The sequence below is a fragment of the Poecilia reticulata genome, linkage group LG11, assembly GCF_000633615.1.
Source record: "Poecilia reticulata strain Guanapo linkage group LG11, Guppy_female_1.0+MT, whole genome shotgun sequence".
NCBI classification, from domain to species: Eukaryota; Metazoa; Chordata; class Actinopteri; order Cyprinodontiformes; family Poeciliidae; genus Poecilia; species Poecilia reticulata.
In genome coordinates, this window is record NC_024341.1 from 23,230,473 (window position 1) to 23,245,222 (window position 14,750).

The following is a 14,750-nucleotide window of genomic DNA, read 5'->3' on the forward strand; positions in this document are numbered from 1 at the left end:
ATGGCTGTTGATTCATCAGAGGGAGAGTTTGTTTGAAAAAGTAAGACACCGATTAAATTTTTGAGTTTCCATCAAAGTAAAGTCCAATACATTTTAAAAATCATTTTTGAAAATTTTCAAACACTGAGGTGGATGTCAATTTTTTTCCTATTTTTGTACCCTATGTGGTGTAATTTGAGATTTGTGCATCATATTTTAGTATGTTGTTTTTGACTTACCATTTTCAGAAAATAGAAATTTCATTTGTTGTCTTACTGTAGGGTAATTCAAGCGTAAAATGGAAGCATGCATATTCAAATTGAGGTTAAAAAGTGTCTAAAAACTGAAACTGTACAGTAAGAGGAGCGTAAGAAAAAGAATACTATTCAGTTATTAAAAATAGCACAATCAAATCAAAAGAAACAGGATCATTTTCTTTCAATGTGTATAAAATGTGTATATTTGTAAATTGAAAACAGGAACAGAGAAATTGAAAAATGGACTGTATAAATAACAGCAGTAATTCTGTGAGATGAGAAAAAGTGAAAACAACAGCAGTGAAGAAAACATTTAATGAGTTTGAGGTTTTTTGGGAATAGTGATGAAGTCTAACAGCTGGTGGTAGAGAGGATGTGTGATAATGCTTCTTTGTGCGCCCAGGATGCAGCAGTAATCACTAAAACGGTTTTAGGGATAAATGTAACACATTCATTATTTTTTTAAGTATTAATACTGCTCTCTGAAGACAAAACAAAAACAATCAGATAAGATATAGTAAATCTTTAAATCATTGCAAAAAGAAAGAAAAGCAGTCAATTTAAGACCTTAAACACATTTCTCATCTTCACTTATTCCATAACCAACAATTGGATGTTAAGACTACTCTCTTGTGTGTTTGTGCTGTGCTTTGCTGCTATTCTCTTCTTTATCATATTTCCTTTACAGTTTAGATATTTTTACTCTCTCTACACTATGAGAATGTGAATTCCTTGTTTTTGCACACAAGCTTGGCTGAAGAAGCTAATTTTGATTCTGACTTCTGTTCAGAAGTGTGATGATGCTAATCATCTGTGAAGTTATTTTCAGCTGTGGTTTCTCATCATTCCATCTTCTCTCTAGGCACTTGACTGGGCACTTGCACTTGAGACTCTCAAATAAAGCAATTGAAGGGGATATTCTTGCCACTAATGTTTTTTTGTATAGATTCTATTACTGGCTCAGAACTTATCTGAACTTTTCTCTCCTAGATGAAGACACTCTTAACTCTTAACTTTTATTAACATAACTTTGAACCAGGGTCCTGAGTGTTTTGGTGATTGATTGCTCTGTCTTCCAAAACCCCCAGAGGCAGATGGCCTTTTAGACTGAGCCAGGCTCTGCTGGATGTTTCTTYCTGCTAAAGGAAGTTTTCCTTTCCACTGTTGTCACATGCCGGCTCAGTATGAGAGATGGCTGCAAAGTTAACAACATCATGCAATCAATTGTCACTGTCACTAGTTCATTTCCTGTCAGACATTACTTGTTTTGATGCCTATGATGCTTGTTGTCCTTTGTTTCATCCTCTGTTTAGGTCAAGTGCAGTTATTTTTATATGTGGTTTTCTTGGTATCTTGTGTTTAGATTCATGAATTGCATAAGTCATACTTAAAATGGTATCTTGTTTTAATTGGATACATTTATATAGTCAGCCTATTAATTCATGTCTTTCTTGCACCTGCTATGTCCATGGTGCTCTTAAAACTCCCTTATTATAATTTAGTGGTTTTGTTTGTGATTGGTCATCTTATGCCCACATATCCAGACAGAAAACCCAAAAATACTTGCAGAATTAATTACTTAAATCTTAAAGTATAGGCATAAAGCCATGATTAGAGTTCAGATTCCTATTTTCCCAGCCTCTAATGCTCAAATGTAAAAGGTCTCAACTTGAGGAAGAGGAAGGAGGACAGAAGGAACATGTGGAAAAAAAGACTGAGACAGACAGAAGGTTCATTTTTCCAGACAAACCGGCTACAGGACCTCGACACTGCAGTCATATTTTCGGTTATCTTCTGGTGAAGATGCTCAGGTTTATGATTTTCTGTCATGTCTGGTTCCTGATCCCTGATGTGATCGATGGTGTTGAAAACTCCACAGGTACAGACAGATCTATGATTTTTTTTACTACTAAATACCATTTATATTGTATTTAGTGTTGTAATGGATCACAACACTTGATGATGAACAAATGTTAGTCAGCTGTATTGTGTGACTTATCCATGGTGATTTCAACTGATTAAATTCATAAAATCTCCCATAAAGAATTGCAGTTTTAGTCCAAATATTTTATAATGTGCTAAAAATTACTAAAGCATATTGAATAACTACATCATTGTAATGTTATTAGAATGACAATATAATTATATGAAACAGTACAGAAAAAATGGAGGTTCTACAAATATTATTCTGTATTCTTTTTTTAAATATTGAAAAATATTTCACATTTATTTTATTTTACTTATATATTTTTTGAATACCAACATATGCCTCAAAGTTTTGTCACAATTTTCCAGTACAGTTATTATTTTAGTCTGAGTGGATGACAGTGAGCATGTTTCCATGAGATAAAACAGGAAGTGCAGGCAAGACAGGAAACAAGCCTAAAAGTTGACTTCCAGTAAGGTGTGACTGTCATAGTTAATATTAGTGTCATCTAGATAAACAACTAAAATTATAAACTGACATTTGAGTGAGTGTCCTAAAAAAATATTTTATTTTCTTGTAATTTGGAGGGAATCTCGAGAGCTTCAGTTTTCTTGTCTCAAAATAATGTTCAAATTCAAAAGTAATTAACTGATCACAAAGAAAACCTAAATGTTTTTTCATTTAATTTTAATTCAATTTGAAGCAAAACTGAGGTTTTTTTAGTCACTACATCGATCTATGAATTTATTAAAAATTGCAAACGCCAAAGTAAAATAAATGATTTTAAAAAGCAATAAGAGCAACAAACTTATTTTTAAAATGAAACATAAATGTAATAATGGTTTCCAACGCAGATCTTCAGGCTAAGAGCTTCAGGTTTTTGGCCAGTCTCTCTCCATCAGAAGTGATCCGGGTTTCCGTATTGGAGGGTCATCATGTGTGCTTGCCATGTGGGRGGTTTGCCGGCTCCAATGTGATCTGGACTCATCAGAACCAGAGGGTCCTGGTGAAACGGCAGAGCAGCTACCAGACAAACCTCGACCGTCAGCGTTATGTTCTGTTGGGTGATGGTGGTCTCTGCATGCTGAAGCTCGAGGACTCAGACAGTGGAGAGTATGAGTGCAACCAGCGGCTGGTGGCTGAGCTGCAGGTGCTCACAGGTATGATGAGAATGCAGCAACAGTGTTAAATACCAGCTAGGATATCCTTACTATTGTATATGAGAAGCTATGTATTCTTGAACTGCACACTACAATCCTTAAAGTGGTAAAAACTAAAAGTCAGTCATCATTCTGCTTCTGGCCTCCAGGACATGAYTTCACTGTATCTACAGGCAGGACGCTTCTGCTTCCCTGCAGASGCTCCTCTAAGTCTAAACACAGGTGGTTTAGACAGARAGAAGGGCAGAAGGAGGAGGCCATCTTCACCCGTTTCAGAAATGGTACAGGGAAAGCGGAAATAGACGGGAGTCGCCTGAGCTACATAAATAACGCACTGCAGATCACAAACCTGCAGCCAGGGGACGCTGGAGAATATCTGTGCAACAGAGTTCTGCAGGCAAAACTCACCGTCCTGGAAGGTAGCTCGGTCAAATGTTTAACTGGTCATTTTGTCCAACATTTTGCAGCAAGAACAAGAAAAAAAATAAAAAAAACTGAATTATTGATGATGAAAACTAAAATATAGATTTTATAGTCTTTTTAAGTAACCTRATTCTAACTGTTATTATTCTTTATTTTATATTTGCAGACCTATTTATCTTTGTTTTGATGATAAGTTTCTTGTTTCTTTTTAAGTAACTGATTATAAATATAAATATTTTATATTTTTTAAATACAATGCGCTCCATAGAAATCTAAATTTGTAATTCTCGATGTTGTATCAGCTTTAAATAAGGCAAAAATAAATTGAGGTCACCAAAAGGAGGATTTGAACAGCAAAGACATAAAGAAAAATTATAAATTAAGAATTTTTAAATGACATATTTAATTGCTTACTCATWATGCTTGTCAATTGGTAGACTTTGAAATTTGAAAACTACATTTCAGAGCATCTTGTGCCATTCAGCATCCCGTCATCTACCACAATAAGAACAGTCTCAGCTGTGTCAGGTAGGTTCTCCTTTCAAAATAATACTTAATAATAATTATTAAAATAATAATTTAGTCTTTATTTTTTAAAAGACACAAAAACTATTCTGCAATGCCCTGATTTTTATATTTTGTTTTTGTTTTTAGTTGTGTTTGAAACACAGAWCCCACAAAAGAAGAGACCAGAGAATGGTCAGCCACACACAGTTAAGAGCAATAAGAAATGATCTCAGTATTATTCTGTGTTTTAATGTTCATTGGTTGTGTTTGTTTTTAGCTCTGCTGCTGGTCGCTGTCATTGGTTTGGGGTTAATGATCGTCCTGATCACTCTAGTCTGTATTTTCCTCACCAGCATGAAGTGCAGAAAGAGGAGGAGACACAGATATGCAGGTATTTATTTAATGCATTGTTATTTGGTTATTTATCTGATTAATATTCACTTTACTTGAATTCAGTTTTAGCTTTGAGGATGAATAGTAATGTTGTAATAAGATAATTACAAGTAATTATAGAAGTTATAATTACTTGTATAACTCTTGGTTATACAAGTTAACTTGTATATATAAATACAAGTTATAAATCAGGTATTTAGGAGCTGAGTCACTGGCTATACCCTCTAATCAGCTCAATGTTTGATTTAACAGACATCTAGGAATGCAAATCTTGAGCAGAAGCCTTCAGTTTACTTTTTCTTAAAGGCACAGAGAGACATCAACAGTCATCTGGATAAAGATTTTAATCAGCTAATTCACTATATTAGGAATTTACTAKTAATAGAGTGAATTGAGTTACTACAGGTGACAAACATTTTATGAGCATTGTGCATTCTTTTCATATTCTTACATATCCTGAATTCAGACGTTTCTCTGTTGTAGCAAAAAGACGAGAAGAGACGGAGCTGCAGCTGTGGATGACATATAACACCCAGACTGGTAMATAAATAACTCAGTCATATCTGTTAAAGGGAAGTAACTTTGTCATTTAAATGCACTTAAATGATTCATTTTATTTGGCTGCAGAGTATGAGGTGTTTAAGCGTCCGTCCCTGCAGGATGACACCATCCACTACGCCTCTCTGGGTCGACAGAGCTGGAGCCAGAGGCCCAGCTGGTCTCCMCCCGATCAGAGCGGCAGTAATGTTGTTTATTCCTCGGTCATCACCAGACCTGCAGCCAAACACACTTTCTCCTGATCCAGTTTATTTCTGCCATTCTTTGTCAAACAGYACTGAGAAGTCTTTGACTCTTTGTGTCTCAATTACTTATAACTTTTAGCATTTGATTAAAGTTGTTACAACATAAAGGACAGAAATATTAAGTTATTTTCTTTTTTATCTCCTTGAGACGTTATGAAAAGCAAATGAAACTGTTAAATATGTCATGTTATGTTTTTTTCTAACTGTAAAGAAAGTACTGAAAACAACATTTAATCAATATTTGTAACAAAGAGGAATGTCAACAAGWTGCTGCAAATCAACAGTTTTGCATAAAATCAGCTTTTTACTTCTAAACCACTTTATGAAAGTTACCGTAGTTTTATATCAGAAACATATTTACATTTGAGTTACTGAAAACAACTGACCCATAATTGGCAGTGGAATACAAATGTACACTGTATAAAAAATAGAAGAAAAAAAGAAAAGAAGACAAAGAAAATGATATGCTGAGCTGAGCTGGTAACTTTTTCATACAAGACAATTTCTTCACATCAGGATTTTGTATAAGTCCCTCCATCCTSAGCGTTCAGCTTCTGCCAGCATTATTGCTCATATTTACATTCATGATGTCAGTAGCTTACTGGTTATTTAAATGTAAAGCAGGAAGCAAATGAAAAAAACATTTTTACAGCAGTTACACAAACTTTTAACAGTAAAACAAAGATGAGTGATATAGCTTACATTATACCTCATATGCATCTTGAGAATAATGAGATTGTGATTCCTGGGTATGTTGGAGATTTGTTGTTTGTTCTTGCTGTGTTATAGCACCAATTCAAAACTCTTAAGATATCCTATAAAATTTTATATCAGCTGTTGAATTTGTTGCTATACTGTACTTTTATTTACTGGAAAAAATATTTATTTTTGAAAAAAAAACAATAGAAAATGATTTCACTTTTAAACCCGAATAAAGTTTCCCAAGAATCAACAAATGTCATATTAACAGTAGCTGAGCAGAAACAAAATTATCTATTTTCTGCTTGTAATCCATTTAAGTTTTTGCGAGTGGTCACTGTAGAATATGTGACCAGGTCTTCTGCTAATCTAGGTCTGGTCTTGACAGACGGGCGCGGCTTGTCTGGATGCCTCAGASTGGAGTAATGTAAAGAATCTTCCTGCAGAGACAAACATCAGACAAGAGAAAGAAATGTCACATTCCTTGGTACTATGATGCAGTAAGCATGAAAAATAAACATGTATATTTACTTTCTGAAAAACAATAAAGCTGAATTTAGAATGAATGGATGTTACCCAAMYACATTTAGATCGATCAATACAAATCAACACATTTTAAGGAAGTCATCCCACTTCTAACACAAAATGTACACAACTAGTTTCTGCCATTTTGTGCTGTGGGTCAATAACTCAACTTTTAACTGTGTGAACGCATCGTGTGAACTTGGCATACATCTACTGACCTCTGTGATCCTCAAAGAATGCCGTCTCCCTGGATTACAGCAGCAAGGACTCAGTTTACCTGAACATARAGCAGAATAGGAGTGAGGTGTAGAATGAAAAGAGATTGATCTGAAGCTCTGATTTATTTTTGATTCASTTATAGCAGGGGTGTCAAACTCCAGTCCTAAAGGGCCGCTGTCCTGYAGTTTTTAGATGTGCCGCATCTACAAAACACTGGAATGAAATGGCTTAATTACCTCCTTCTTGTGTAGATCAGTTCTCCAGAGCCCTGCTAATGACCTAATTATTGTATTCAGGTGTGGTGCAGCAGAGGCACATCTAAAAGTTGCAGGACAGCAGCCCTCCAGGACTGGAGTTTGAAACCTGTGAGTTATAGTATTCAAACTTGCATATTTTAAAAGGTTTTAAAAGATGTCAGTATTTACAGGTTACATGTATTTCAATTTGCAGAGTCAGAAGTGAAAAGGAGCGAAAGTAAGTTCACATAAAAGTGAAGAAACTCAAAGTCACCAAGTGCCTGATCTAAACAGTAAATGCAGAATGCTGGTTGTTAACTGGCTCAAATGTAACCTGACACCAAATAGGCAGTGCACCAGATAATCAAAAACGCCATCATAAAGCAGATTGCAACAAGCTTATAGATAGTGTTAGACTGAGGTAAACRGTGTAATCCAAATCCTCGAAATACTGTGCATTTATTTCTGAGCATGCTCTGGTTTACAGGAAATTATAAGTGAAAGTGAAAGAGCAACTGTTAAAAGGCTTAAAGTGAAACTAAGGATCMGTTTTCAGCTGAAGCAGCCGAGAGAAAAGCTAGACTTCGTTTCTTACGTCTTCTTGATAAATGAGTAACTCTGTTTAAMGTAGAAATAAAAGGCAACTGTTCMACCTAACTCTGAAGGACARGGACGCTGTCTTCYTTCCTGAGATCTTTTACAACATCGGAGCGAAATGCCAGACACAAAGCTTTGCCTGGAGGCCTTGTCGGCTCTCTCCGGCTGTAACGTCGAGGAAACAACTGGAGCCTCGCAGCTCACATCGCAGGATTTTGTCAACATTGTAGCCCTTAGAGAGTTTTACAAGCAGGAGGGATTTAAAGAACTGGAGTACCCGAGCTTGGGAACTTTATCCTTGCAGGACTTGGAAAATCAGGACATGTACAGCGCCCCTCCAGCTTTGACCCATGAACCTGTGACAAGCCTTAAACTAACTGTTAAAATCAACACCCAAGACTTCTTCCATCCGGAGTATGACTACGATTTCACCAACATAAAGGTAAGGAGAAACCATGAATCCGTGTTTTTTTTTTTGTTGTTGTTTTTTTTTGCTTTGGAAACGCGTCATATGACTAAGGCCTTAGGCAATAAAGCAGGTCTAAAAACATGATCTATGCTCGACCTGAAACTGCAGCATAACTGTCATTAAAACTGGAAGAATAAATGCTAACAGTCACATTTTGCAAAACTACTGGGCTAACTGTTYCTGGGGTAGACTGGCTTTTAACTAAGGGAGGAAATGAGGAAGTGTGTACAGATAAAATGTGATTGAGTAATGTTGTAAGCAAATTCACCTTACTGGGTCACATATGTCCTGGAATAAACAAAGGTTGTAGTGAATGTGTCTAGAACAAATAAACCTATCATTTAATGCATTAATTCAAAGATTTTTAAGCAATATTCAATGACTTCCTGTTTCTCTGGGCCATAAATATGATGTAAGAGAGTYCGCCTCTCAAGGACTCTTCAAAGTAGGAAAAGTGTGACAACATGTCAATCAAATGCTGCAGAGATGTGTTGAAGTCACAAAATGTTAAAAACRGCTAGTTACTTCTGCATCTCTCTTCAGTTGTTTGCAGACGTGTTCACACTTTTATGTTAAAACCACTAACATCTGTACACATTGACAGGATTTCATGTGAGAGATCAACACTAAATTGTATGAAAATGCAGAAAGCAACGTTTTAGGACATTTTCACATCCCTACTAAGGGCATAGAGACAGCTGTAGAAAAATGACAGATTTTTCTCAAAATCAGAAAGTACTTTCCTGAGCTTTCACATCTACAAAATTAAAGACACATTTTGAACTGATAAATGTTTCTTGATCTACAGGATGGTGATAAGGTATTTGTGCGTGGAAATGAGAAGTACATTCGCCCCTGTGGATGGCAACGGGCYGCTCTGCGTGTCCTACAGAAGTATGAAGGTGGGGACAGTTGGCTGGGGACAGGGCCGAACGCCTGGCCAGTCTCCTACCATGGCCACAACATGGACGGCTCCCTTGGCATCATCATGACCCATGACGGCCCACCAGACGACGAGCCAAGCTTTCTGGATGCTGGAGCCGCCTCTTTGCGAAACCCCGACACCAGAGGCAGGGGCGTGTACTCAACCCCTGACATCAAGATGGCGGAGAAGCACTGCAAGACCTTCAAGTATAGCGGGGATGGGAAGATGTACAAAGTGGTTCTTCAGAACCGTATCAACCCTCAAAAAAGGAAGAGCTGCCAGAGAGAGGGCGTCTGGCTGGTGTACATCCCGGAAGGCAGAACCAACGTGCAGGTGAAAGTCATTGTAGAGGATTCCCTTCGTCCGTATGGACTCCTGATAAAGCAGGTGTGACTTTTTGGATGCTTGGAAGATTCGGGGATAGCGTAAGCAGCAAAAACTGTGCAAACTTCTTTCACCTTGGGGGAATAGAAATCCTTTGCAAAAAGCGGGAAATCAGTTTCAATCAGGACCATTTGGAAATGATTCTGATAGTTTCTTCAGTTACTGTTTGYTGTAGTCGCTTTAGCCAAGTGGTCACACAGACTTCCATTAACCGATCAGGAACACCAGGCTCTGCATTGTGGACACTTCCTCCCAGCCTGCGTCATCTTCATCACCCTTTTCTCAAATTTGCTTGTCTCATGGTTTAATTATTCAGAAATTAATAAACGGATCTACTAAAAATACAAATTTGATGAAAATATGAAAAGAGAAAGCAAACAATTTGTAGAAAAGTCTGTAGTTCTCCAAGTTGATTTACACTGGCAAATAAAGACTTTGTTATTTTTTTCTTTTTAGATTGTAGCCTAGTTTTATTTTTATTAACTATTGCACATAATTGAACTGACTTGACAAAAAAGAAATGAATGCTCTATAATGACTCAATCATTAAATGAGCATTATAAACCTGTCAATTTGCAAAGATTGTTTCATTCATTTTTCGTACCTGTAAACTTCATAATGTGGTGTGGGGTTTTTTTTATGTTTACTCCCCGGTGTAATTGGAAAACCTTTTGTCTGAACTGAACTGTTTTTTTTTTTTTTTTTTTTTTTTTTACTGTAATCATCTGTCTCATGTGAGCTAAAAGTCTGTAACGCATATGTCAAAAATATTAAAATGTAGAGCACAAATCTTTTAACTAAGATGCTTTATTTAACTCAAGTATTTCACTGCATTATTTTTGGCACTGGCATCAAGTTTGACATTTAGGAACTGCGCCTCCTTTTTACAAAGCGAAGACGTGTTTGCAGAACAGTGTTTACCTCTCACTGATTTATTGTTTATTTTTACACTTGCGTCATTTGAAACCAGTAAAACCTGCTTTAAAACACAATGCATCTCAAAGCTCAGCTTAAGCACTCTGAAATGTGCATTACACAGTGTTGAATAAATCTTTCTGTTAATACAAATAATGTCAATATATTTATAAACATTTTATGTCAATTCCTATTTATATTGTGTTTCAGGAAAGTGCCGGAACTTGGAGCTTTTGCTTTAAAATACTCTCTACAGTGGCAAACTTTTCTTTAGCAAATGTACAGTACTTCATAATGACAGCTGGGTGATGAAGCATATCTTTCCACTATTGGATTTCACAAAATGCATAGATGCTGATATATCTGTGTATGTTAAGGTCAGTAAAGTCACCAAAAGTACACGATCAGATTCCATTAGCAAACACAATGCAAGACCACCAGCCTTAAAAGATCAAAAAATAGATTTTTTTTTTCTTTAAGCATTAGTTTTGTTTTAAATTAATCAAAATGAATTTACATATTGGACATCTGCAGTTCCAGTAGGTGAGCAGCAGAGGGCAGTAGGAGAATACAGTATGCTGCTTGCCAGCAGGATGAATGAAGCAGGTACAAACCAATATGCTGAACAGTTTAAAATTCCCTTTTACAAGAAAAAGTTTTTTCAAAATCTAATCTGAGCTAAAAAAAAATGTTTGAAAATCTCTCTGAACAATAAACTCAAAAATAATTGATAATCATCATGCATTATTCTGATGAGGCTGAGCTGCAGTTTTAAAATAAAGGCAGTGCTACAGAAGTAGAAGAAGTGTCTGCAGGTGGAAGATGTAATGGATACGCACCTGAGCACAGGTAGAGTCCAATCATCAGAAAGGAACAGAGGCCGAGTAAACCCGGAAGGACACAGATCCCCAGACTCCAACAAGGTTGGCGAGATTTTATTCCTGCGGTGTCCCCATCAACTCCTGGACATAATAAGAAAAACCCACAAAGATGACAATATTTTAATGTTACATTTTTCTGTGGAGGTATTCACAGCTGTAATGCAAAGCTATGAAACTCACAATCCTTTGAGGGTGGAGTCTCTACTTGTTTCAGTCTTCATTTTCATTTTCTAGCAAACCTGTACTGAGATAATCCTCTGGGAACCAGTGCAAATTTGCACAAAACTGTGGACTGTTGCAATGCACCTGCATGTAATGTGCAGCATTTGAGACTAAAATTCATGCTGGTGTTGTGAGAAGTGACTGGTTTTACATGATCTTAATGAATCTTAATCTCAGATATATTTCACAGGTGAAAGATTTCAGAATCCCCCCTTCTGTTAGTCTGTTAGCCACAACCTAGAGAGGCTCACCGATGCTGTCAGTAAATATACACTGTAAGAAAATACTCCCATAGCTGAATTAAAGGTAGAGTTTTTAAAAAGACTTGAACTATTTTTATGATTTATGTTCTATTTGTGAAATAACAAAATCAAACAGTTTTATGTTTGTTTGTGTTTTTTTTTTTTTTCATAAATGCCATAGACTGAGACCAACATGAACAGTAATAAACTAATTGCTGTTGCTGTTATGTCTGTTATAATGTAAAGAAAAACAAGTTCTTCTCTAACTGTTTTTGTCCACAGGAAACATTTGAACTGAAATGATCAAAGGGCCTGTTGTGATGAGGTTAGTTTGGTCAATTTGGTTGATACTCTTCAGCTGATAAGCCATGTCACCTGGTTGTCCTGTGGTTTAGTTGCATGCCAAGACCTCCTCATCATTCATTGATGACTCAACTTACTACGTAACCCAGAGTTACTATTGATACATATCATTTACAGAGTAAACCAAAAAGTTAAATACATCTAATCATACTAACAAATGTCACTAAAAAATAACTTTGTTTTTATAACACTCAACATTTGTAGAACGTGTACAATAAAAATGAAAAATTTCCATGTAATATCTAGAATGAGATCTTGTCTTAAGACACAAAGAGCAAAATATTCACTTTAAGCTCTTCAGACAACAAAAATTAAGATCCCGCTGCACTGAACTCCATTGAAAACCTCCTGGTTATTCCACCAAATATAGATTTCTGAACTCCTCCTTAGTTAAAACATTAGTGTTGTTGTTTCTAAATTAATACAAACTTGTTTTCTTTGCATTATTTGAGCTCTAAAAGCAAAGCATCTTTTTTGTTATTTTGATAATTTCACATTTTCTGCAAACAAATACAAAATTTTTGCTTGGAATTTTGGAGAGATGTTGTTCGTAGTTCATAGAATAAAAGAACAATGTTAATTTTACTAAAACATATACTTTTAAAATAAAATCAGAGAAACTGATCATTTTAAGTGGTTTCTTAATTTTTTACAGAGCTGCACATACGTTAAAATGCATATAGAAAAGATCAATTCTTACCATTAAGTTTCAAGGGAATTCCTCTGCTTACACACACATTGGCTTCACAAAACCCAAAACAGAAATACAGCCCAGCATCTTGCTCCTCCACGGCCTGGATCTCCACTCTGACCAGCCCGCTACTCAGGTTTCCTGTCCATGTGATGCGACTGGAGTAAGAATTAATGATGTGATTTTTGTTTTTGAGGTTAGTCTCTGAGACTCTAAGCAGTGGCAACAGCTGGTCTGATCGCAACAGGTACCAGGTGATATCGTAGCTGGACGTAATGTTACAGGTCAGAGAGACATTCTGTCCCCTGTCAACCACCAGTTGGTCATGGGGAACATGGGAGGGAGATGACTGCTGACATCCTGCAGCACCTGAGGAGAACAGACAGGTCAGAATCAAGCTGACTAAAAATGTTACTATTTGTCATGTTTGTTCAGCACATCAACCCTGATTGAAACATTCTCTTTGAATCTCTTTGAATGGGTGAAGTGGTGTCAAGTAGTGGCTGTGATACTAAAATTTAAGAAGCACCTCGTCAATTTTCTGACGAGGTAAACATATTACCATGTACTACCAGTGGTTGGAAGAGTTGATAATGATTAAATTTGATGGTAAACTAAATGGCGTTCTCATGTGATCAAGAAATTTAGGAGTGTTTGACCATTTATACTCTAAAGCAATCTGTTTTAGGTTTTATAAAACTATTCTGAAAAGAGATTCTACAAAAGTTTATAAGATTTATTCAAAATTTAGAACAGAAATAAAGCAGTTTTTTTATTAGCTGCACAAAAAATAACTCATTCTGTTTTGCTTCCCCTTTTGAGATTACAACAAATCAGATTAAGCTCATGATCTATACTTTCATGCATAAATTTGGAGTTTTCCTTTATCTTTTGCAGGATTTAAAACTTGCACTTTTACCAATGAAACTGAAGCATATTCTTTGTCTTTTATTCTTTGCAATAAAAAACTGGGAAAAGGTCAAAATCGAAAGGCATTGGTCAGGAAAAATCAGATATGTGCATCTTTATTAAAATACATTTATCATAATCTGCATTTCATGGCTGATGCAAAAAACKTCACATGGCAGCATTTGATCTCTTCTCCCTAAACCATTGACTCCTACAATCCAAAACTACAAATGCCCTATTTTAAATTTCATTAAAAATGTAAAAAGGATTGTGAAAGGGAGCTTTCATATAAAGAAGAATTATAATAATAATATAATTATGATAGTTTTAGATTGATAAAACTGCTGTATTCAGTTGAAAGAAGATAAACTTGAGTTTTCGGTTCTACATTTCAGGTTCTAAGGGCTTGTTTTGTGCAATTGTTCAGGTAAAACCAACCATTACCACAAAATCCCCTGATTGAAACAAAACAAAAGAAAAAAAGCACAGAAAAGAAGCACATCCTATAAAAAAYTATGAGCCTGCAGAGATTTGCACAGACCTGTAAAACCACAAGACCTATAAAACCTCAGACACACATTAGAAAAAAAAAAWTCTGAGTAATGATGTCTGCATTTAAATCAAGAAAATAATAAAAAAAAAATTATTAACTTACAAAGAAACATGAAAATCCAAAAGAGACCTGCCATTATCCTAAAGGACACAAATACTCTCAGAACGAACTGGTTCCAGGGCGAATGCTGACTGAACTGAGCTCAGTTTGGTTGCAGTTTTTTGTTTCTGTCGGAGGAAGTARACGGGGACTTTGTTTGGCCACAGAATTCGCGGGGAGACCAACAACACGTTTCTGCTGCTGCTGCAGAAAACGGAACAGTGATTGTTTTTCCATGTGAATACATAAAGAGAACTGTCCTGTTAAACATAGTTAACTTTCATTTCTCCACAGACCTTAAACTGCTTGGTTTACGTAACTTGCCATTCGGTAACACCCTCTCTCTCTCTCTCTCTCTCTCTCTCTCTCTCT

General features: G+C 36.0%; 3 protein-coding genes across 3 annotated transcripts; 2 read left to right on the plus strand and 1 right to left on the minus strand.

The window, feature by feature from the left end:
- The first annotated feature begins 3,001 nt into the window (after positions 1–3,001).
- On the plus strand, positions 3,002–6,582 carry LOC103472820 (uncharacterized). The gene is made up of 7 exons (XM_017307365.1): positions 3,002–3,313; positions 3,364–3,742; positions 4,212–4,274; positions 4,401–4,445; positions 4,531–4,644; positions 5,130–5,186; positions 5,274–6,582. Exons 1-7 carry the CDS (start codon positions 3,002–3,004, stop codon positions 5,444–5,446), a joined length of 1,143 nt encoding a protein of 380 aa, XP_017162854.1. The 3' UTR covers positions 5,447–6,582.
- On the minus strand, positions 5,718–14,459 carry LOC103472784 (uncharacterized). The gene is made up of 5 exons (XM_008422619.1): positions 14,382–14,459; positions 12,827–13,186; positions 11,258–11,380; positions 6,892–6,950; positions 5,718–6,588 (listed from the first exon to the last, which is right to left on the minus strand). The coding sequence occupies exons 1-5, from the start codon at positions 14,413–14,415 to the stop codon at positions 6,439–6,441; spliced, it is 726 nt and encodes a 241-aa protein (XP_008420841.1). The 5' UTR covers positions 14,416–14,459; the 3' UTR covers positions 5,718–6,438.
- Positions 7,223–9,958, plus strand: LOC103472783 (uncharacterized). The gene is made up of 3 exons (XM_008422617.1): positions 7,223–7,257; positions 7,343–8,167; positions 9,003–9,958. The coding sequence occupies exons 2-3, from the start codon at positions 7,844–7,846 to the stop codon at positions 9,510–9,512; spliced, it is 834 nt and encodes a 277-aa protein (XP_008420839.1). The 5' UTR covers positions 7,223–7,257; positions 7,343–7,843; the 3' UTR covers positions 9,513–9,958.
- Positions 14,460–14,750: the final 291 nt, after the last annotated feature.